This window comes from Triturus cristatus, chromosome 6 (genome assembly GCF_964204655.1).
Source record: "Triturus cristatus chromosome 6, aTriCri1.1, whole genome shotgun sequence".
NCBI lineage: Eukaryota > Metazoa > Chordata > Amphibia > Caudata > Salamandridae > Triturus > Triturus cristatus.
In genome coordinates this window covers 1,253,990,852-1,254,013,981 of record NC_140589.1, presented here as the reverse complement: position 1 = coordinate 1,254,013,981, position 23,130 = coordinate 1,253,990,852, and the positions used below count along the sequence as shown (strand labels likewise).

General features: G+C 47.2%; 1 protein-coding gene across 6 annotated transcripts in view; it reads left to right on the top strand.

Annotated features, from left to right (window-relative positions):
* ZC3H6 (zinc finger CCCH-type containing 6) overlaps nt 1–23,130 on the top strand; it is a 518,680-nt gene that overhangs the window by 387,882 nt on the left and 107,668 nt on the right. For all 6 annotated transcript variants that reach the window (XM_085612199.1, XM_085612198.1, XM_085612196.1 and 3 more), the window contains one exon: nt 10,773–11,287. In XM_085612199.1, the coding sequence (XP_085468325.1) occupies nt 10,773–11,287 (515 nt within the window). The remainder of the gene's footprint in view (nt 1–10,772; nt 11,288–23,130) is intronic.

Here is a 23,130-nt window from a genome sequence, read left to right as displayed (position 1 = left end):
TCAGCTCTTAGCACGCCTAGAGCAGGACCACAGTGCGCAGCAGAACAGCAATCAAAATGATAAGATTAAAGGCAGTTATTGACATCAGAATTCAAACTTACTCCGGCATAGTCAGTAAGCTAAGCATTCCTGAAAGGATTAACAATTCTCTTGGTAAAAGTAACATCTGCTGTTCACCGCACGGGACATCTAAATACAGGAAGGAAATGCATGGAGATTGGCACCAGAGACGAAAAAACTGTAGCTGATCCCTTGAGTTAAGGGCTGGATGAGCATAGTGCTAAATCATAACTGTATGAGGGTGAGGCTCTTCCAAGAATACCAATTCTGTAATAGCAACCAAGACCTATGGAAGGCTGTGGCAGATATTCAGGTTTAGCCCTGTTTGGCTATTGGGAGGCATTGTGAGTGTAGGTTCACTCTATGATTGGCTTATGCCACAAGTATACAGAGACATCAGTCGCATCGCACTGGAGTGAGCAGAGCATGAGCCACGGTTAAAGTCATGTAAACAGCTTCATTTTCATTGGCCTCCTACTGTTAGGGGAAACCTGTTGCATAGCGCTGACACATGCATTGTGATTCTGTGCCACACAAACCGAGTAAGGATCGGTGTGAGAAAGTGCCTCTTTTTGACATGGTTAGCTCCCCACTTTTTGCATGGAAAATTATGTGGTTTCATTTGTAGTGCACACTAACCAAGTTCCCTGTGCCAGTGCTTCTTCCCTAAAACTGTACCACAATTGGCAACTTAAACCCCCTGTAAGTCCCTAGTACATGGTGCCAAGGGCATGGGAACTGAAGATGGTCCCCTAGGGACCCCTCACCAAGGCCATGCCACTGCCACTACAGCTTGCATGCCTTGGTGCATTGAAAAACGAGAAAAGTTGACATGGCACACTGCCTGTGTGCCATGCCAACCAGCACTGCCTAAGTTATAGGTGAGTCACCCCTCTAGCAGACCTTACAGGCCCTAAAGCAGGGTGCACTATATGTCAGGTGTGGGCATATCTGCATGAGCAGATTTGCCCCTGCAATATTTAAGTCTATTCCTTAATTTTGTAAGTGCCAGGGAAGCCATAGAGATTACTTGGGCTGGAAACTCAGCAACTCGAGTTCTCCAGCACCATGATGGCTTCACTGAACCCAAGAGTGTTTCGTACCAAACAACTCCTCTTGATAAACCCACACTGATGCCAGTGTGGGATTTGTTAAACCATGTGCCCATAGGGCACTTCAGAGGGGCTCCCTGATAACCTACCAACCCTGGTGTGGGCTCTTGACAGGCTTTAGGCAGCCTGCCACCACCAGACATGTTTCTGGACACCTGGGTTGAGAGCCTTTTCTCTCTGTGGCCAGAAACAAAGCACATCCTGGGCGGAGGTGTCAAACCTCCTCCAACAGGATGGTCACATGGGTCGAGAAGGAAGCTTCAAAGGCCTGCCGCCTTTGTAATGCGACCCCAACCTCTGCTGCTAACAGCAGATGGGTGTCCCCGGTTCAAATCCCCACTTTTAGACGGGAGAACCGGCGGGAAAACTAAGTAAGAATAGGAGGTGTGTCTCCCCCCCATCGCCAACTCCACCCCTCATTTGTTGGAGAAGTAAAGCACTTTTTTCTGTACGCACCATCTTGAAGATGGTGGGACTAAACCAATCAGGTATAATAGTGGGTGTAGGCACCCCAGGGTAGGAACCCATTGGTCCCTACCTGTTACGCCCATAAATCTAGTATTTAGGTGGCTCCCTTGGACCCTAAAATCAGTTCTTTAATGACCTAAGAAGCTCCGATTCTGAAAAGCCACACCAGCACGAGGGAAGGATTAGTGACTGACTCTGCACCAGCCTTGCCTGCCTGTCTGCTTCCTTTCGCCTCTGCTACAAATAGACAAGTCGTCTTGCAGGCCCAGTGACCTCCAAAGCCCTGGGAGGACTGCCTGCCTTCAATAAAGACTCTAAATCTTCAGTGGACAGCGGACCTGTCCAAAAGAAAATATCTACAAAGAAAATAATTCTGCCCTGAGAAACCGGAAACTCTCCTCCGGATCCACCTCTGCACCCGACGGCCACGGCCTGAGTCCAATTGGCCCACCGGTCCTGTGAAGGTTCCCCAGTGCTTCTGAGCAGTAGTCCACTATGGGCTGACCCCTGCCAGACTCCATCTAGACACCTGCAGCCTTGACTCAAAGATTCCCCCTGACCACGACCTGCCCAATAAGCTGTTTCCGATACCAAAGACACCCCTGCAACTGAAGCCCCCTGGGCCTTCGGGATCCTGACAGATGGTGTCCCTACGTCCCCTAGCATTTCTACTTACCTGAGCAGCTGTGGGATTTCTTTGTCCGGCCTCCTGGCCTGAGCCTGCAGCCTTTGTTCACCCTCAATTTTCCGGTGTCGAATTGCATTAGCCACCCAGTGCTGTGCTGGCACTCTCACCCGGCTGCCCCTGTGCTGCTGAGGGTGTAAGTTTGGTGCTGCCTTGTGGGCCCCCCTTATACTTACCTTAACTCCGGGAGATTGACCCCTGACACAGCTTCACTTACTTGTGAGCAGCGTATCTTCAAGAACCCCCAGTCTCCTTTGGTTAACAATGAGCACCGACCCTGAATCCGACCTCTGCACCCAGCTGCCCCTTTGCTGCTGGTGGTGCAGTTATGGTGCCAATCTGAACCTTGCCTGGTGTTGACCTGAAACCCCGAAGACTGGAACTGTAAGTTGTGTACTTACCTGAAAAACACATTCTTGTTTTCCTCCATAGGTTAACATCGCACAGCCTGAAGGCACTAAGTTTCCTCTTTTTTTTAAACATTAAGTAATTTTCCTGAAAAAACGTACTTACCTTTTTTGCGAAGATCTTGATCTTAAAATGAATCTTGAAGAAGGTTATTTTTTAGGTCTCGCCTGAGCCAGCGCATGCGCTGCTCTGGCGAAACATTTAGTGAGTGGGCTTTCAAAAGTCCGAACACAGCTTTTGGGGTGGCTTAGAGCGTGCGGTTACGCGCACAATGACGAGCAGAAGCGCCATCTGGCTGTGCTCTCTCGTCATGGTGCCCGCACGTGGCACACCACTCGCCAGCCTGCTTTCACTTTTGCCACCGTGCACGCGCACCACTCGGCTATGCCAATGCTTGTTTCTTTGGCTTTTATAATCTCTCCACACATCCGTTGGGCACGCACGCACCACTCGCGTGCTTGTTTTCTTTTACTTTCGCGGCAACAAGCACCCCATTCCGCGCTTTACCTTTAATGGCAGCAGTGTCCCTTTCTTTAGACGCTTCTCATCTAAAGAAAGGGGCTCGCCCGCCATTAAAGTGAAAGTGCTAATGGGGCATTTTTACCTAAAGCGTACTATTCACACTTTCCCTTTAATAGCTGCCACACCACTTTATTTAGATGAGCCGCGTCTATAACGGAGTTTCCGGCCAAGAAAATGCCAACCCTCATCCTCCCTTATTTCGTCCCCCACCTCTGAGGCACACTCCGCGCTGCCTCTCCCGGCAGCTTCCCAGGACTGGCTTCGCCACTTACACCTAGCAGCCCAGCCATGGACGAGGGGGAGGAGGAAAAAGAAGCATCCGTCACCGTGAATATCCCTGGGGCTCAAGTAAGAAAGCCATTCCACAATATAATGAGTGTAGATGGGGTTAAAGTATGTGTGTGTGTGTGTGTGTTTAATTAGCGCTTGTGTTTTCAGCTGACCCTCGTTAATTGCTTCAAACTTACGAGGATCGCATGAAAACACAACTGCTTGCAGCTTGTTTTTGCACTTGTTTCCTCTCCTACGTTGTGCCTGGTGGTGGTGCTAACTGTGGTGTGCTCGATCCGGGATTTGGACTTGCGTTTTTTGGTTGCTCGGAGTCTTCAAATCTCGCATTTTTTCTTTGGCTTTTATAATCTCTCCACACATCCGTACCTCCCTGCTACCCTCCAATTTTGCCACCAGTACTTTGATTTCTTTTCCGCTGCCTCGCCTTAGTTCTGGTCTTTCCTATGGTTGATCCCGCGTGACTTTTTTCCTCTTGTCTCTCCAACACCCTTCTGTCTCTGTCCTGTAGCCCAAAGGGTGTGTATTTATCAGGAAGCCAGCGTTTATAAATAGGTTGTAACGGCTCACCTTTGGTGTTTGCATGCAGCCTGGCTACAGTTTCTCAGTTTTTGGAAACCAGGTTGGTACAAGTCATGTGGTGTCTCTAGACTAAGTGCCAACAAGGATGGGCAGTGGTACAGTGCAATGGCACTGTGCTTTAAAGGGATGCTCATTAGTGGCTCTAGCACGATCTCCTGGTCCGACTGTTGATGCACGCTTTCTCAATTACACTACACTTATTTGTACTTATCTGGCACCTCATGCTGCCTTTCTGTAGCTTCCTGGACTTTTCTAGCAACCTGGTTGGTCAGACACTGAAGACCACCATGTGTTGTTCACCATAAGGTATTAAGCTTTTGTCATCTCTTTAGGACATATTTGATGGCGGGCATCCACTCTAGGCCCTTCCCTTATAAGTTTGACTTCCTAGTTCTTGATCAAATGGTCCTCAGCGATATGCTCCACAGAACGCTCGCTATCTTTCGCTCTGCATACCTTTATATGTACCTACTCCCAGAACACCACTCAGGCTACTCTTAGGTGGTTAGTAGCACTGAATAAAATTTGTAAGCAAATGAAAAAAAAAACGAGATGAAAGTAATAATCAAAATCTACATTATTAACAAGGACCTCAATATCGTATTTGTGTGTATTGATTTGGAAGCCCTGCCCAACTTCTACTTCTCAGTAAATGAGAACCTGTTCAAGGAAATGGCTCACAATTCTGAGTGGCGAGACAAGACAACTGCATAAGTGTAGAGCATATGTGTTGAACATTCATACTTAACCTCATAGGTTGGGAAACTAATTTGATAACAAAGATAGCCATCTATGTACAGGGCCACTGAAATTATGCATTTGTGCGGTGATTTTTACATAAGTGTAAAAAAAAATTCTAGTTCAAATGTTTCAAAAGTTAGTAAAAACTCAGTGGCACGTGCTGCAGCGCAGTGTGAGGCCCTTTGCAAAAGTTGACTGGTCATCCTTTCTGTAGCTCATTGCTATGTTTGTGTTTTAACCTAGTACGAATGAGGTGCAACCAATGCCCAGGCAGTAATAGTGTCAATCAAGTTGCCTGCCTTTCGCAAGTCGCAGGAGCTTCTCGTGAGTTTTCATATTTGACTGACAATTGTGGGCGGAAGTGATGCTTTACTTTGCCCCTGATATTGTCCTCGCCTCTCATACTGTTAAATCCGCGAAATACTTTTGAAGCGCACAGGGTCGCAGTGTAAAACGCAGTTTACGAAAATCTGTTTACACTGTACAGTGCTTCAAGGGGCCGGGTTCTAGTTCGCGCTCCTCTACCCTACAGGCGGGGCTACAGCTCACGCAGGCTTTGTCAAAAGACCAATAGAATAACCTTTAATGTAGATGACGTGAAGTTGGTGTAATTTGCAGCAGCATCACTCAGCACCACCACAGCATCACTCAGCACCACCACAGCATCACTCAGCACCACCACAGCATCACTCAGGGCCACCTCAGCATCACTCAGTGCCACCTCAGCATCACTCAGTGCCACAACAATATCACTCAGCGCCACCACAGCATCACTCAGCACCACCACAGCATCACTCAGCACCACCACAGCATCACTCAGCGTCACCACAGCATCACTCAGCGCCACCACAGCATCACTCAGCGCCACCACAGCATCACTCAGCGCCACCACAGCATCGCTCAGCGCCACCACAGCATCGCTCAGCGCCACAACAATATCACTCAGCGCCACCAAAGCACCACCACAGCATCACTCAGCACCACCACAGCATCACTCAGCGCCACCACAGCATCACTCAGCACCACCACAGCATCACTCAGCACCACCACAGCATCACTCAGCACCACCACAGCATCACTTGGCACCACCACAGCATCACTCGGCACCACCACAGCATCACTCGGCACCACCACAGCATCACTCAGCGCCACCCCAGCATCACTGAGCGCTACCACAGCATCACTCAGCGCCACCCCAGCATCACTCAGCGCCACCCCAGCATCACTCAGCGCCACCCCAGCATCACTCAGCGCCACCCCAGCATCACTCAGCGCCACCCCAGCATCACTCAGCGCCACCACAGCATCGCTCAGCTCCACCACAGCATCGCTCAGCGCCACAACAGCATCGCTCAGCGCCACAACAGCATCGCTCAGCGCCACCACAGCATCGCTCAGCGCCACCACAGCATCACTCAGCTCCACAACAATATCACTCAGCACCACCACAGCATCGCTCAGCACCACCACAGCATCGCTCAACGCCACCACAGCATCACTCAGTGCCACAACAATATCACTCAGCACCACCACAGCATCACTCGGGGCCACCACAGCATCACTCGGGGCCACCACAGCATCACTCGGGGCCACCACAGCATCACTCGGGGCCACCACAGCATCACTCAGCACTACTACAGCATCACTCAGCACTACTACAGCATCACTCAGCGCCACCACAGCATCCCTCAGCGCCACCACAGCATCCCTCAGCGCCACCACAGCATCCCTCGGCGCCACCACAGCATCACACAGTGCCACAACAATATCACTTCCACAGCATCACTCAGGGATACCACAGCATCACTCAGCACCACCACAGCATCACTCAGCACCACCACAGCATCACTCAGCGCCACCACAGCATCACTCAGTGCCACCACAGCATCACTCAGCACTACCACAGCATCACTCAGCACTACCACAGCATCACTCAGCACCACCACAGCATCACTCAGCACCACCACAGCATCACTCAGGGCCACCACAGCATCACTCAGTGCCACAACAATATCACTCAGCACTTCCACAGCATCACTCAGGGACACCACAGCATCACTCAGCACCACCACAGCATCACTCAGCACCACCACAGCATCACTCAGCATCACCACAGCATCACTCAGCGCCACCACAGCATCACTCAGCGCCTCCACAGCATCACTCAGCGCCACCACAGCATCACTCAGCGCCACAACAATATCACTCAGCACCACCACAGCATCCCTCAGCACCACCACAACATCCCTCAGCACCACCACAGCATCACTCAGCACCACCACAGCATCACTCAGCACCACCACAGCATCACTCAGCACCACCACAGCATCACTCAGCACCACCACAGCATCACTCAGCGCCACCACAGCATCACTCAGCGCCACAACAATATCACTCAGCACCACCACAGCATCCCTCAGCACCACCACAACATCCCTCAGCACCACCACAGCATCACTCAGCACCACCACAGCATCACTCAGCACCACCACAGCATCACTCAGCACCACCACAGCATCACTCAGCACCACCACAGCATCACTCAGCACCACCACAGCATCACTCAGCACCACCACAGCATCACTCAGCGCCACCACAGCATCACTCAGCGCCACCACAGCATCACTCAGCGCCACCACAGCATCACTCAGCGCCACCACAGCATCACTCAGCGCCACCACAGCATCACTCAGCGCCACCACAGCATCACTCAGCGCCACCACAGCATCGCTCAGTGCCACCACAGCATCGCTCAGTGCCACCACAGCATCACTCAGTGCCACCACAGCATCACTCAGCGCCACCACAGCATCACCACAGCATCACTCAGCGCCACAACAATATCACTCAGCACCACCACAGCATCCCTCAGCACCACCACAACATCCCTCAGCACCACCACAGCATCACTCAGCACCACCACAGCATCACTCAGCACCACCACAGCATCACTCTGGGCCACCACAGCATCACTCTGGGCCACCACAGCATCACTCTGGGCCACCACAGCATCACTCAGCGCCACCACTGCATCACTCAGCGCCACAACAGCATCACTCAGCGCCACCACAGCATCACTCAGCGCAACCATTGACTGTTTCTCAATGAAATTTCTTTTACAAACTTATAAATATTCCTTAAAAATTGCTTGTACAACTTAAGCGCTGTTTCTCAACTGCTTACAGTTGGTACCCTAGTGCTGGATCCAGGATCTAACACTGACCTAGAAAAAGTACCCATAACCCCACTTACCTGCTAAGTGAATTTCCTTCCATGGGATAACATTGGTAATTTGATCAGAAAAAGTTTCTAAGTGTCAACTTTTAAAATAGCAAAATATTGCTTAAAAATCACAACAGTAACTTAACCGAATTTGCCCACTCGTTTCCAAGAACTGTCCCAGGACTGAATCTAGGATCCAGTCCTGGAGGTAGAAAAGTAATCCTGAAAGTAATTAATTGCATATAACTTAAAGTTCCCATTGAGCTCAATGTATTATTGTGTTTGAAATTGTGTTGCCTATTGCAACAACCTGTAGCTATTACCTACAAAAGTCAATTGCATATTGCAAAAGTATTTAACTAAAACATCTCATTCTGAGAAAGTATATTTTGATACCTATTGTTGCTTCTAAAATAAAACAACCATATATTTTTTTTTTATAAACCATTGGCCTAGAGTTCAGTTCTTGAGTGTGTGAGACCATTTGTTAACAGAGTGTGTACAACAAATGCTTTACACTGTCCTCTGATACTGCCTTACTGCTTGACCAAGCTACCACTTTAGAGAGTAAGGTTATATCTAACTTTAACCTCTGCCAAACCTCTGGGGACTGTGGACTCTGTACACACTGTACCTATTTGGTAACAGTATATACAGAGCCACTTTCTCACAGCAGTGGGTCGTTCTGTGCATCAAAGCATGTTACTTGGCTAAGAAGGAGCCTCCTGTGGGGCTACTTGCCCATTCTACCAGGGCAACAGCAGCCACTACTGCATTGGGACGCGGCGTTCCCTTGCAGGACATTTGTCACGCAGCTACGTGGGCCTCACTGCACACGTTTACCAAGCATTACTGCCTTGACAGTCAAGTCCGGAGAGACGGCTTTTTTGGCTGTTCTGTTCTCCGTGACTTTCTGGTGTAATCCGTTCGCAGACCCTCCACCGGGGTTGGTATTGCTGGGGTATCTATTCCAAGATAAGGAATCTATCACTAACGTGTCTCTTTCAGATGCACAAGTTACTACTTGTGTAATGATATATCTGTAAGAGACATTAGTTAGTGATAGACTCTTTACCGCCCCACCCATCCTCCCCGTTCTGCGAACTGATTTCTAGGGTTAAGGTCATCTCCTTTCAGGGCCCTAGTTTCATGGCACCAGTGGTCAGTTTCTTGCATGGCTCTGCATTCCTGGCGCGGTAAGTCGTGTACAGAACTGACGTCAGCGCGCATGGGTGGCGTCTAAGTAGTCTCCGTGGCGTCATCTCAGCGCATACAACGCCAGTGATGGATGCGGAGCCGCACGACGCCACCTACTGACGCGGAGGGGTACTGCTACAAAAAGACTTTCCGGATCCAGTTTGCCGTCAGGGGATATTCTAAGGTAAGGAATCTATCACTAACTAATGTCTCTTTCAGATATATCGTTACACAAGTAGTAACTTGTGCTTTATGCCCTGCTCTTCAAACTCCTTACAGGTGAACCCTTTTACAACTGTCATTCACCCTATTCGATACTGTTGGCGAATGTTTTATACCTTGTTCTTTGAACTCCATCTACAGCGTATCTTTAGTAACAAATTTCTTTAGTGCACTGTAACCCGCATCAGCTCTTTGGACAGCGCTCTGATACCGTGATGGTTATGTCCACATTTTATAAAACATAAACAAAATATGTATACATTTTTAAAATGCTCTAGGTTCCCTGCATGTGAGCTGGACTATTCAATGCTTATGACTTTGAGGATTCCCTTGGAAGAGAACTAGATTACAGGTTAGTAACCTTTCCTTTTACAGGTTTTGTATTTAAATGTATTATTTGTCATGGCATGAAAATGTTGATTGAACGCATAACGTGGTATGTTATAAACCCTTGACTATGGTTCAGTGATGATTGGAGGGGTTTTGCAACTGATGTCTACCATGTTAATTTAACAGTTGACACCCGATTGTGTGGAATGCTCAAGCTGTTTATCATGGAGAAAATCATCCTTATAGAACAAAGGGCAGCCATTAGATTTGATAGTGGGGTTTCGCTAATCAGAGGGTTAGCTACGAATTAATGTATTGTCCTAGTGCACTAACAGTGGTAATGCCCTCCACATAGGATGGTAATTAAGGTTAAGAGTCTCTTTGTTATGGACTGAGCTGAACTTGGGCTCATGCTGAGGGTAAAGGTAATTAAGAGTATTTCACACTTGACAATGGAAGGTGCTGAAGCTTTTATTGTGTATTCCCATAATCTCACCCACTGAAACCGAATGAGCACGTCTGCTCTGTTCTTAATGTTCCTGCCCCTGAACCTTGAATTCAGGTAAGCGGTAGCTAATGTCAACATTCTGATTGGCTCAGCCAATGTAAGCATACCATAAAGAGGGCTAATCATGTACAGTGACAGAGCAATCTATTTTCTGGATTTCCTATCTGTTGAAATCCATAATTATCAAAAGTTAAATGATTCCCATGGATTATGGGAGCAGCTGCACGAGTATGATGAAATTGCCTTGAAATGGAGGGCTTTTAATGACTGACTGCTCTTTGTGTAATAGTTACCGGGCTGGTTATATGCTTTACACTATGTATTTGTCGTGTTTTAAAAAGTTTGAAGTTGTTTAGTAGTGGATAATCCATGCTATTAATGATTGCCTAATTTATGTAAGCCATTGTTTCTTATCATTTTATTGCAGGCCAACTTTATATAATAGTATGTCACCACCTGGACAACATTTTAAAGGGAGCAACTCAAGTCCTCAACAAATGTATGGTCTGGATGAAAGAACCACTTCAAATTCAAACTTTTCACTCGACCCAAATGGATCAACTGTGCACCCTTCTTCCCCAAGTCCTCATCATAATGCGGGACCTGCAGGGTTTTCAATGCCTCAAAGCCCACATTTACAAACTGTTTCACCTGGTTTTACATCTCCACTTCATCATACTGGAGCCCCCAATAAAGGTGGCCCTCCAACACCGCCCAGTTTTGCAGGACCTTTTAATATGCCAAGTGGTAAAGGCTTTGTTAGGCATAGTCCCAGAGACGATCACAGTCAAGTGCAGCTAAAGTATCCACCGAATCACAGTGAACACCATATTATGCAACAAGACAGTGGATTTGAGTTGGCGCATAATCAAACCAATTATTATGACGGCTACTACTCGCATCAAGCAGTACACAACTTCCAGGCAATGAATAATTCTGGTGGTAAGTTTATTGAGAGAATAATGATTTGTTTTATATTGCAATGTAAAATATGGCTCCCTTGTCCCCGGTGATTCAAATTTTCAGACTCCGGGAGCTCATGTAAGCAAATTATACCTAGAGGCTTTTTGTGGTAGACGGTGAGCCAAAGCAGAAAGCCGCCTATCTACAAAACTCTATGGCCAAGCTCCATCAATAAATGGTCCTTGATAATTTAGTGCTTAATGTAGGAACCGCTCCCTTTCGCCATTCTACTTCTCAGAATCAGTCCATCTTTCTTTTAGGCCAAAATCCAAATCCTGTTAATTGTGTAAAAATATCTAGGGATAAAAATGGATGCTGCAGTTACATTGATTGAACATTCAGACTCAGTTAATAAAATGTGCTTATTGCAACTGAGTCTTTAAGGAGAATCATTCATATGATTTCAGTTCAGCAAAGCCTTCAATGTATTAAAGTCTTCTAGATTGCACTATTTTAAATTGATGGTTAGAAATGGTTGAAAATGTAGAAGCGAAGGGAGCTCTAACTGAACTCTGTTGGCTGCCAGTTCAGCACGGGATCAATTTCAAAGTATTGTGCCTAGTTCATAAAGCCTTGTACAGGGGAAAACCTAGTCCTCTAACAAAGCCTTTCCTTTTTTACTCTCTGATAAACTATGTGAGATCGGAACAGTTGCTACTGTTAAATGCACTGTGATTTCACAGATCAACACTGGTTGGCAGTTCTTTCTCTGTGATTGCTGCAAAACTATGTAACCCCCCTTTCATTCTCAATTAAAACCAAAAGGCCATTACTTAAATTTAGCAAGCTGATCAAGATCTGGCTTTTTGTTGATTAGGAGCTAGCATCTGTGTTCCTTTTTATCTGTTAAATGGCAATCTGTGTTTTTTCCGGCGCCAAGGTACATTTAGTTTTGGTTTGCTCTTTAATTTAAAAAAATAACATACAACTATTTATGATGGAAGAGAGGCAAGATATTTTTTGACAGGCTGAAAAATAGTTTTGTAGCAGTAATGTAATTATTTTACTTGATTGCCTGTTTCTTGTTGGCACCTAAGGAATATAGAGAATTTGAGAAACCCTTCTCTAAGCAGTCTTAACCTAGTTTAGCCTAAAATGCTGTGACCACCTCCTTCACCTTTCTCGTCACAGTCCTTCATTTATGCCCGGAACCAGCTTGTCTGCTGATGCTGTCAGCCAGGTTGAGTAGTTGGATAACATTTTATCCACTTCATTCGTCCTGGTCATTTGGGAGAGACCAAAACCGAATTGAGTTCCTGAACATTTAACCAGTGCCAACCCGGAAACCTTCCCAGGGGCAGATTTATTAAGCAGTGCGATTTATCAGCTCACCACACTATAATCTGACTATGTTACTGGAAGTATTGCCAGATTGGAAATGGATGTACAGTTGGAAGAAATACCATCTAGGGTATGTCCTGTACAATTGGTTGGCCCAACCGCACATTGTTCTACACCAAATCTAGACATTTTATCAAGAAGTCTATCTGTGTCAGGGTCCTTGCGATTCTCTAAGTGGCAATTTAAATCGCCCAACTGTGTAAAATCTGATATAAGTAGGGAAGGTTCCAGAGGAAGACCGCTAGAATGAAGAGAATGAGCTCTTGGTCCTGGTGTTTATTCAGCAGGAATCCATTGAGTGACTGAGTTTTAATTTAATTTGATTTATTTATTGAAGTTAATGGATTTATATAGTGTGAACATGACCCCTGGGAGTATCAGAGCGCGTTACTATTGATAAGGAAGAAACAGGCATGTAGAGCAAATAACAACGCAAAAAGGTACAGGAAAGTTAGAACTCAAACAACAGATCCAAACACAGTCATAACAGGATGAAGATGACAAGTCACATCCGGCCCAGAGAACAGAGGTTCTAGGGCAAAAATACCAAACCTTCATACTCTAAACTAGGAGCAAGGGTGAACACAGCTGAAAAGGCACTGCGATAAATAACCACAAGCCCCCATCCTTTTTCATCCTCTCTGTCCTGCCTATGAATAGTGTAGCCAGGTTGAGCTACTGCGGTCATTACCGGACCCGAAGACCGGTCCGTCCAGGTTTCCCTCACAAAGATATTATCTAACTGATGTGTGTCAATTAACTCTGCGACTTGCAGATGATGGTTTACTAAAGATCTGGCATTTAGCAATGTACATTTGATCTTAGGACCAGGATTGAGGGGAGAGTCTGTTGCACCTGGTCCCAAAGGAACTGATGTCAACAAAACCTCATGGGAATCCACATGAATAAATCTGGTCTTAGAAACAGAACAGGTTTCTCCTAAGACATCAGAGACAGCCGGGCAAGATTTGGGGCAAATCGGATTCTTAACTAATGGATTTCGTGCCAAAAGGGCCTCCCTCGAATAACCCGTCTGCGGCCAGCCTTCGGTGTTCAACCAGACAGGGGGACAGGCCCTGGTCCCGGTCCAGGCGCGGACGGGTGCAGATGGGCTTTTCATAGGCAGGTCATGTAGAGGGGCTTGTCAGGGGTGTGTCTAAAACCCAGCACTGCAACAGTGCTCGCCTCAAAACATAAGGGTAAATGGGAAACAAACTGGGGTCCAGCAACTGCCTACACAGGAAACAGGCTTTCCTGCACCTGTGCAATACTGGAACAAAAAGCTATGGCAAATAAACACTGTAGAAAGCAAACACATAAAAAGAGTAAAAAGCATTTGCAATGCAATAGGTCTCGCATTTGCGAGAGTTTAAGCTATTGGCATTGTGAATGAAAATGCCTTTTATTTATCTGTGTTAAAAATCACCACAAATAAAAGGCATTGTCATTAACAACGCAAATAGCTCAAACTCTCTCAAATGCGAGATCTCACTCCAAGCGCACTGAAAGGCAGGCGGTGGGGTGGAGAATTGCTGCGGAGGAGGCATGTGTGCTAAAGGGCGGTACTCAGCTGTGTAAGCGGCACCGAGAAAGTGAATACGACCCCACGTGCAAAGAAAGGGGTGCGACCACCATTAAAGGAAAATCGCAGCATGGGGCGCTTCCACCAAAAAAAGCATTTGATTGTGAACTTCCCCAAAAAAATTTTTTTTCAATAGCGCTCCATGCTGTGCTTTCACTTTAATGGCGGCCGCGCCCCTTTCTTTACACGCGGCTCGCTGTACTGAGCTTGACAATAAGCTCAATACGGCAAACAGTGTCTATGAAAAGGGGCGTGGCCACCATTAAAGCGTGGCATGGTGCACTGTAAAACAAAAAACATTAAATAGGCGAGCCCACATAAAGAGAGTCCAGAAGAAATAAGAGGCGCACTGCCTCTATAGTAAAAACGTGCTTCACTACTAAAAAAAAAAATTGTAATGTAGATAAAAAGGTGCAATTTGGCCCCCATTGGGGCGCCGTGCTGAAACCTAAAGAATGGCGCCCGGAGGCAAAGCAGGCATCCTTGCAGGAAAGCATGTTGTGCCTGCAATAGGAGAAAATCATTAAAGAAAATAGTGCTCACAGACTGTAAATAAAACATACAGTGTAACAAACAACACAAGTAAAAGGGCCAGTCCTCATGGGAGGTTGCAAATGTAGAAAAGTCGGTCCTAAGGAGGGACTAGTAACAGGAGCCAATTGAAAAGATGGTCAGAAAATGGGCAGAGCTTCAAGTCTATACCTGAATACAGCATGCCTCGCAGAGCAGTGCATGCTCTGCCCAGGCTCAACTTAAAAACGGACAGGCCCGCTTTTACGATTGCGCCCCGAAGAGACTGAAGCCAGGCATCTCCACAAACAGCACCTAAGTACATACAAGGTAATATACAATGAGTAGTGTGGTCTTATACTGACCTCTTTACAAGCTGCGTGGATGTGCTCTATACCTTCTTAAAAAGCCTGTCATATAGAGGGGCGTGTCAGAGGTGTGTCTAAAAGCCAGCGCTGCTACAGTGCTTGCTGTAAAACAGGTGAGGATAAATGAAAAATAAACTGGGGTCCACAAACCCCCCACACAGATAACAGGCTCCCCTGCACCCATGCAATACTTGTAACATAAAGCTAAGGCAAATAAAAACTGAATAAAACAAACACATAAAAAGATTCAAATCTAGCAGGCCCCGTTCTACGATGTTGCCCGATAAGACAGGAGCCATGCACCTCCACAGACCGCGCCTAAGCGCATACAGGGAAATGGATAATGACACAACGTTCCATTCTGCCGCCACATACTGATTTCAAACCACCTTAAGCTCTTGGAGTAAGAGGTTCAGATGCTCTTACAAAAGGGCTTAATAAAACCAGTACCTGCATATCTACACAGCATGGGACTGCATTCCCTGTACTTTTTAACCCCCAAAATAGACTGCTCACTCCGGCCAATTCTTGACCATTGAACAGGTACATCTTCTCTGAACATTTTCACATTGTTCCCTACTGTTCCAAGGCAACGGAATCTGAAAGACCCATACTTTTATACCCCAATTCACATGGCGCATCATCAATATCTTTGCTCTGTGGTTTTACCCTTCACAGTTACTGCAGCTTCAAGGGTGTTCACAACATACTTAGTGGTGGTAGCACCGCATGTGCGCTGAAATGCCATTCATGTCTGTCCATGGTTAGATGACTGCAACAGTTCCAAACGGCAATGCATAGCACGCACTCAAAAAGTGGTCTCTGCCTCACAGTCTTGGTTTTACCATCACTGTGAAAGAAATTGCATCTCCAGCCTCCGCAAGTTAAGCTCTTACTCTGGTCATTCCTGAACACAGTGATCGGGGAGCATACCGTAGTGGCCAGTGGGTGACCACATTCCTACACTGGCTGCTTATTTTTCAGAAACGCCGTCCAATTACTGTTCAAACTGTAATGAAATTATTAGAAACAATGGTTTTATGCATAGCAGTTGTACTGTATGCCAGATTGCACATGCCTCTTCACAAAAATGCCTTGCAAGGCAGTGGGAATTGGCGGAAGGGCATTGGGAAGATCTAGTGTTGGTAACGTCCAGGGCTTTCCATTTTCTGCTATGGTGGAGGAATGACAACCTGTTGCTTTGCAGACCGTTTCTAGAACCCTTTCCATAAGGGACCATCACCACCAATGCATCTCATGGGGTGGGGAGCTGACCCCCTTCAGCTGACGGGCAAAAGCCCACTGCTCTCTTCAGCACCAGCGGTGTCACATTAAGTACCTGGAGCTCAAAACATGAGACTAGCCCCCAATACATTCCTCCCTCTTATACAGGGGAAAACAGTGCTACTGAATATAGAGAAATGACAGCCATGTTCTACATTTAATTGCAGGGCAGCACACACTCTCCCCAGATCTCTAAGCACGCGCAACACATTTGGCACGGGGTAACCAAAAAAACATTAACCTACTGGCAGATCACTTTCCGGGTGAGGAGAACAGTTGTGCAGATCTGCTGAGTAGGACGCGTCAACAAATCAACGATTGGGAACTCCACCCACAAGTCCTCAACAACTTCTTCCAACAGTTGTAGACTCCAACAGCAAACCTATTAACCACTCCAGAAAATGCAAAATCACAAAACTTTGTCTCCAGGCACTCTCAGTCCATGTGCAATCCGCTGTGGATGAACTAACCTAGCCTTTTCCACCTCTTCCCTTTATCCCATTTGTGGTGAGCAAGACGTGGCAGGGGACCATGATCCTCATCCTAATGGAGCCAACCTGGGACAGATATTCTGTGCTCCTGGAGATGTCAATATACCCTCACAAGAAGCAGACCTTATCACCCAGCATTATAGTCAGCTGGATCAGCCTGATCCCAAACAGCAGAACCTTACAATTTGACACTTGAGTTCTTAAGAGATTGGTAATCTCAACCTCTCAAGAGTAATGCATTGCTATCCTGCAGGAAGTACACAAGCCTACTACTTTTACCTGCTATCCTGCAAGTGGAAAATATTTATCCATGCATTTCCAAATAGTTGGATCTTCTTAAAGTTTCACAACATTGTGTTCGAGGCATATGAGCTGCAGATTACACACTATGCATAGATCGCCATCTGGTGTTGGGTCCGGATGTTTGCACTTGTTTTTGCCCTGGAAACTCTTTGGAAGTCACGAGATAGGTGATTCCTCCTTAGGATCATAGTGCGCATGGGCATCGGCTCCATCCTCAGATTGTTTTTTTCCGCCATCGGGCTCGAATGTGTTTCTCGCGCTCCAGTTCGGAATCGTTACCGATTCCTGTTTCGACGCGCAATCCTTCGCCCTTTCGACGGTATTGTCTCGATCAAAAACCCTAATCGGTGCGTATCTCTACAAGTCTTCGATTCCTGTCGTCGAAGAAGGCCTTCGGGCCGACCTGAGCCTTGGCATCCGGCTCATGGAAAGGATGCCTTTCAAAAAGTGTCCTTGATGTGGGTGGAAGTTTCCCCACACCGATCTGCATGAGGTGTGTAAACTCTGCCTCTCTCCGGAGCACGAGGCCAGAGACTGTCCAGCTTGTGCCTCTTTCCGCTTGAAGAAGACCATCCGGGATCGACTAGCTCAAAGGACCATGGCTCGCTCGTCGACTTTGATCCCCGACGACATCTTCCAAGAGGGCGTCGATGTGCCAGAGGAGCGGGTCAAAGAAGGCCTCGTCAGCGCCTCCGAAGCTGATGACTCCGACGTCGAAGTGACTCCGGCTCAACGGGTCATAAGTAGAGATGTCGACCCCGACCCACTCCCTACAAAAAAGGCTTTGGTCACACCTTCACCTTCGGACTCAGGTACACACGACACACTGCTTCCCAAGCCCCGCCCTCGGGCCCGGCAAAGAAGCCTACCAAGCCTTCCGGCGACTCGGGCTCGAGTCAGCCTGCCACCGGCGCCGAAGCCCAATCATCGGCATCGAAAAAGAAGCCGCACCCATCCTCCGGGCCGACCGCTACTTCCACCCCGAAGCCCTCGGCACCGAAGACACCAAGCAGTGACTCCCCGGCACCGAAAAACACTCGAAGCCGATGAAGAAGCCACTCCCCAAAAGTTCGGACTCGCATTCTTCGGAGCCGAAAAAACCATAGACACCGAAGAAGCACACAGAGACTGGTAAATCACACGGCACCAAGCCCAAAACCGCTCCGGAGCCGGCGCCGAAAAAGCCCTTGATATCGACACAGTCGACACCGAACACCCAACCTTCTTCAGAAGAGCTTTTTCGACCAGACCCTCAACAAAAAACTCTAACTAAAGACCCTAAAACTGGTCAATTGACTCTGAGTTCCAGGAAAAGCTCCAGCTCCACCACCTAAAAAGAGGGACATAGCCAAATCACCTCTTAGAGTCCCTTCTTCACCTCCTCCACCACCTCGTTCTCCTACGCCATCCCCTACACCAGTAGACAATGAGGACACATATGATGACACAGGGGACGGTGCGGACGACCTGCCTCTAGGGGACCCCAGTCCACCAACTTCCCCTGACCCCTGGGATGACTATAATAAGCCTGATGTCCCTAATGTCCCGCAAGATGACATCTACCCCTCTAGGCCTTCCCCACCCATGGGTTTTAATCAGCTGGTACACCGAGCTGCCCAGTACCACGGGGTCGACCTACATACAGAACCGGTCAAAGAGGATTTTTTAATGGACACTTTTGACTCCACCCAAAGGTCCACATCCACTTTACCCATGCTCAGGGGGGTTATTAAACACGCTACAGAGGTATTTAAGGACCCTGTTAGGGCTAGAGTCATCAATCCTAGAATTGAGAAAAAATACAAAGCTGCCCCTACAGACCCAGCTTACATTAAGGGCCCTGTTCCATTAGACTCTATGGTGGTCTCAAATGCTAGAAAGAGGGCTAACTCGCAAACATCAGGTGATGCAGCTCCGCCCGACAAAGAATCTAAACTACTGGACGCCTCTGGCAAAAGAACAGCGTCACAGGCAGCTAACATTTGGCGCATCGCAAACACTCAGGCCTTGTTAGCCTGATACAATAGGGCTCACTATGATGAGTTGGAGTCCCTACTACAACACCTGCCGGACAAATACAAAAATAAGGCCAACAACCTCATACAGGAGGGTAAAATTATCAACAACACCTCCATCCGGTGCGCTCTCGATGTGGCAGATGCAGATTCAGCATCCAGAGCAGTAAACACAAGTGTCCTTTTCCGCAGGCATGCGTGGCTACGCATTTCCGGTTTTAAACCTGAGGTGCAAAGCTCTATCCTCAACCAACCATTTGAGCAACAACACCTTTTTGGCCCTAATGTTGACGCATCCCTTGAAAAGATGAAAAAGGACACGTACACAGCCAAATCAATGGGAGCCTTGCAATCGCAAGCTCCCAGACGTTCTTTTCGTCGTTCATCCTACAAGGGCAACTCCAGGGGCTACTCGTCTGATAACCAATCCACCTCTTACAAGGCTCCCACCCAATCCACCTTCACCAGAGGTTATCAGAGAGGAGGATACAGAGGCAACAATAACAAGGGCAGAGGCAAAACTAACAACACCCGCTCTGCCTCCACCCCTGCCCAATGACTTCCCTCCGCTTCCCCCGGACCCTTCCACTCCGGTCGGGGGAAGACTACAACAGTTCCTTCCTGTCTGGACCAACATCACCACAGACAGGTGGGTGCGACAAATAGTACAATCAGGTTACTGTCTCAAACTTACCCCCCCCCCAACTTACCCCCCCCCCCCAACATTCCACCCAAACAACGTCCAATGTCAACAGAACATCTGACAGTCCTGAAACAAGAGGTAATTTCCTTACTACAAAAAAGTGCAATAGAACTGGTTCCCCTGCATCAACAAAACACGGGAGTTTACTCCCTGTATTTTCTCATACCAAAGAAAGACAGCTCTCTGAGACTTATTCTAGACCTCAGGCCACTAAACCTATACATACAATCAGACCATTTCCACATGGTCACACTTCAGCAAGTCCTCCCTCTGCTTTCACAGGGTAACTTCCTGGCTACCTTAGATCTCAAGAACGCCTATTTCCATATTTCCATTCACGCAGCACACAGAAAATATCTCAGGTTTGTAGTGGACAGGCAGCACTATCAATTCAAAGTACTCCCTTTCTGAGTCACAACAGCATCACAGGTATTCACAAAGTGCCTAGCGGTAGTCGCAGCCCATCTAAGAAGACAACACATTCACGCCTTCCCATACTTAGACGACTGGCTCATAAAAGCCAGCTCGCACAACCAGTGTGTTCACACTCACGCGACTATCCAGACATGGGGTTCACAATAAACCACACCAAGTCTCATCTGCAACCATCTCACACCCAACAGTACCTCGGCGCCACTATAAACGCCTCAAAAGCGCTAGCCTATCCCACTCCAGCTAGGATAGCAAGCATTCTCGCTCTCCTCACCAAATTTCAGCCGCATCACTCTCTTCCAGCTCGAGTGTTCATGCAGCTCATAGGGATGATGGCCTCTTGCATATTTATAGTTCCTCACGCAAGACTCCAGATGCGTCCCATACAAGAGTGCTTAGCACATCAATGGAACCAGGCTCAAGGACAGCTAACAGATCTGGTGTTGGTAGACGGTCACACTCATCGCTCTCTGCAGTGGTGGAACATCAAAAACCTTTACAAAGGGCGACCGTTCCTAGAGCCAGTTCCTCAAATTGTCATGACAGCGGATGCATCGCTCTCCGGCTGGGGAGCTCACCTATTACATCACACCATGCAAGGCAGGTGGACACCTCAACAAAAGTTATTCCACATCAATCACCTGGAATTACTGGCCATATTCCTAGCCTTGAAAGCATTCCAAAAACAAATATCAGGCAAGACTGTCCTAGTCCGCACGGACAACATGACAGCCATGTACTACATACAGAAACAAGGCGGGACACACTCTGCAGCTCTCCCAGCTAGCACAGAACATATGGAGATGGGCTATACCTCAGAACATTTTTCTCCTAGCCCAACATGTCCCAGGAGTCTAAAACACCATAGCCGATCTGTTAAGTCGTCAAAGGCAACAGATCCACGAGTAGGAACTTCATCCACAAGTTCTTCAGCCATTCTTTCAAATGTGTAGGGCAACCACACATAGACCTCTTTGCCACCCACGAAAACGCCAAATTCCCAAGCTTCGCCGCCAAATACCCACACCTATTGGCCAAAGGCAATGCGATATAGCTGAACTGGTCAGGCAGATTTGCATACGCCTTTCCGCCTCTCCCACTCATACCACTGGTGGTGCGCAAACTACGGCAACACTCACTGACTCTCATTCTAGTTGCTCCAACTTGGGCCAGACAACCGTGGTACACCACATTACTGGAACTGTCCGTAGTTCCGCACCAAAGATTACACCTCTCACCACGCCTCTTAACCCAGAACCATGGACAGATCAGACACCCGGACCCAGCTCAGCTCAACCTTGCGATCTGGCTCCTGAATTCTTAGAATTTGGTTACCTTGACCTTCCTCCTGAATGTATGAACGTCATTAAGGAAGCTAGACGCCCTACCACTAGAGCCTGCTACGCAGCCAAGTGGAAACGATTTGTGATATATTGTCATAACAATAACATCAATCCCCTAGATGTGTCTATCCAATACATCATAGGCTACCTACTGCACCTACAAAGGTGCAACTTAGCCTATACGTCTATTAGGCAACACCTTGCTGCCATAGCAGCATATCTACAAAATAGACAACATTTATCACTATTCAGGGTACCTGCCATCAAAGCCTTTATGGAAGGACTCAAAAGGATAATTCCTTCCGGAGTTCCACCCTCACCTGTATGGAATTTAAACATCGTTCTCACAAGACTAATGAGGCCTCCCTTTGAACATCTACATAAATGTGAGCTGCAATTCTTAATATGGAAGGTTGCTTTTCTAGTGGCCAGAACTTCTCTAAGAAGAGTTAGTGAGTTACATGCACTAACTATTCAGGAATCCTTCTTACAAATCCATCACAATAAGGTTGTTCTCCGAACTAATCCTAAATTCCTCCCTAAAGTCATTTCTCCCTTCCACCTCACTCAATCTGTGGAGTTGCCCGTATTCTTCTCGCAACCACACACAGTTGCAGAAAGAGTTCTACATACTTTAGATGTTAAAAGAGCATTGCTTTATTACATTGTGAGAACACAACCTTTTTGCAAGACTAAACAACTTTGTGTTTCTTTCTCACCACCACACAAAGGCAATCCCATATCAAAGTCTGGGATAGCCAGATGGATTGTTAAATGCATACAAATTTGCTACCACAAAGCAAAACGTACTTTAACTGTTCCTCCTACAGCCCACTCTACAAGAAAAATAGGGGCTTCTATGGCATTTTAGGGAACATTCCCTTTGATGACATCAGCAGAGCAGCTACATTGTCTACACCGCACACGTTCACAAAACACTATTGTGTAGATGTGTAATCAAAACAAGCTAGTGTGGGCCAAGCTGTACTCAAAACACTATTTCAGACTACTGCAACAGATACTGGTGGCCGCCGCTAACGAGGGGGACTGCTATACAATCTATGCATAGTGTGAAATCTGCAGCTCATATGCCTCTAACGGGAAATGCTACTTACCCGGATGCATCTGTTCTTGGCATGTAGAGCTGCAGATCTACAGACGCCCACCCGCCTCCCTTTATCTGTTCCAGTTTTATCTTATTTAGATACAGCATACAAGGGCATCTTCCTGTTTCTTACAAAGCTCCATCATTTCCCTGCTGGCGAAAAACAATCTGAGGATGGAGCCGATGCCCATGCGCACTATGATCCTAAGGAGGAGTCACCTATCTTGTGACTTCCAAAGACTTTCCAGGTCAAAAACAAATGCAAACATCTGGGCCCAACACCAGATGGCGATCTATGCATAGTGTGTAGATCTGCAGCGCTACATTCCAAGAACAGATGCATAC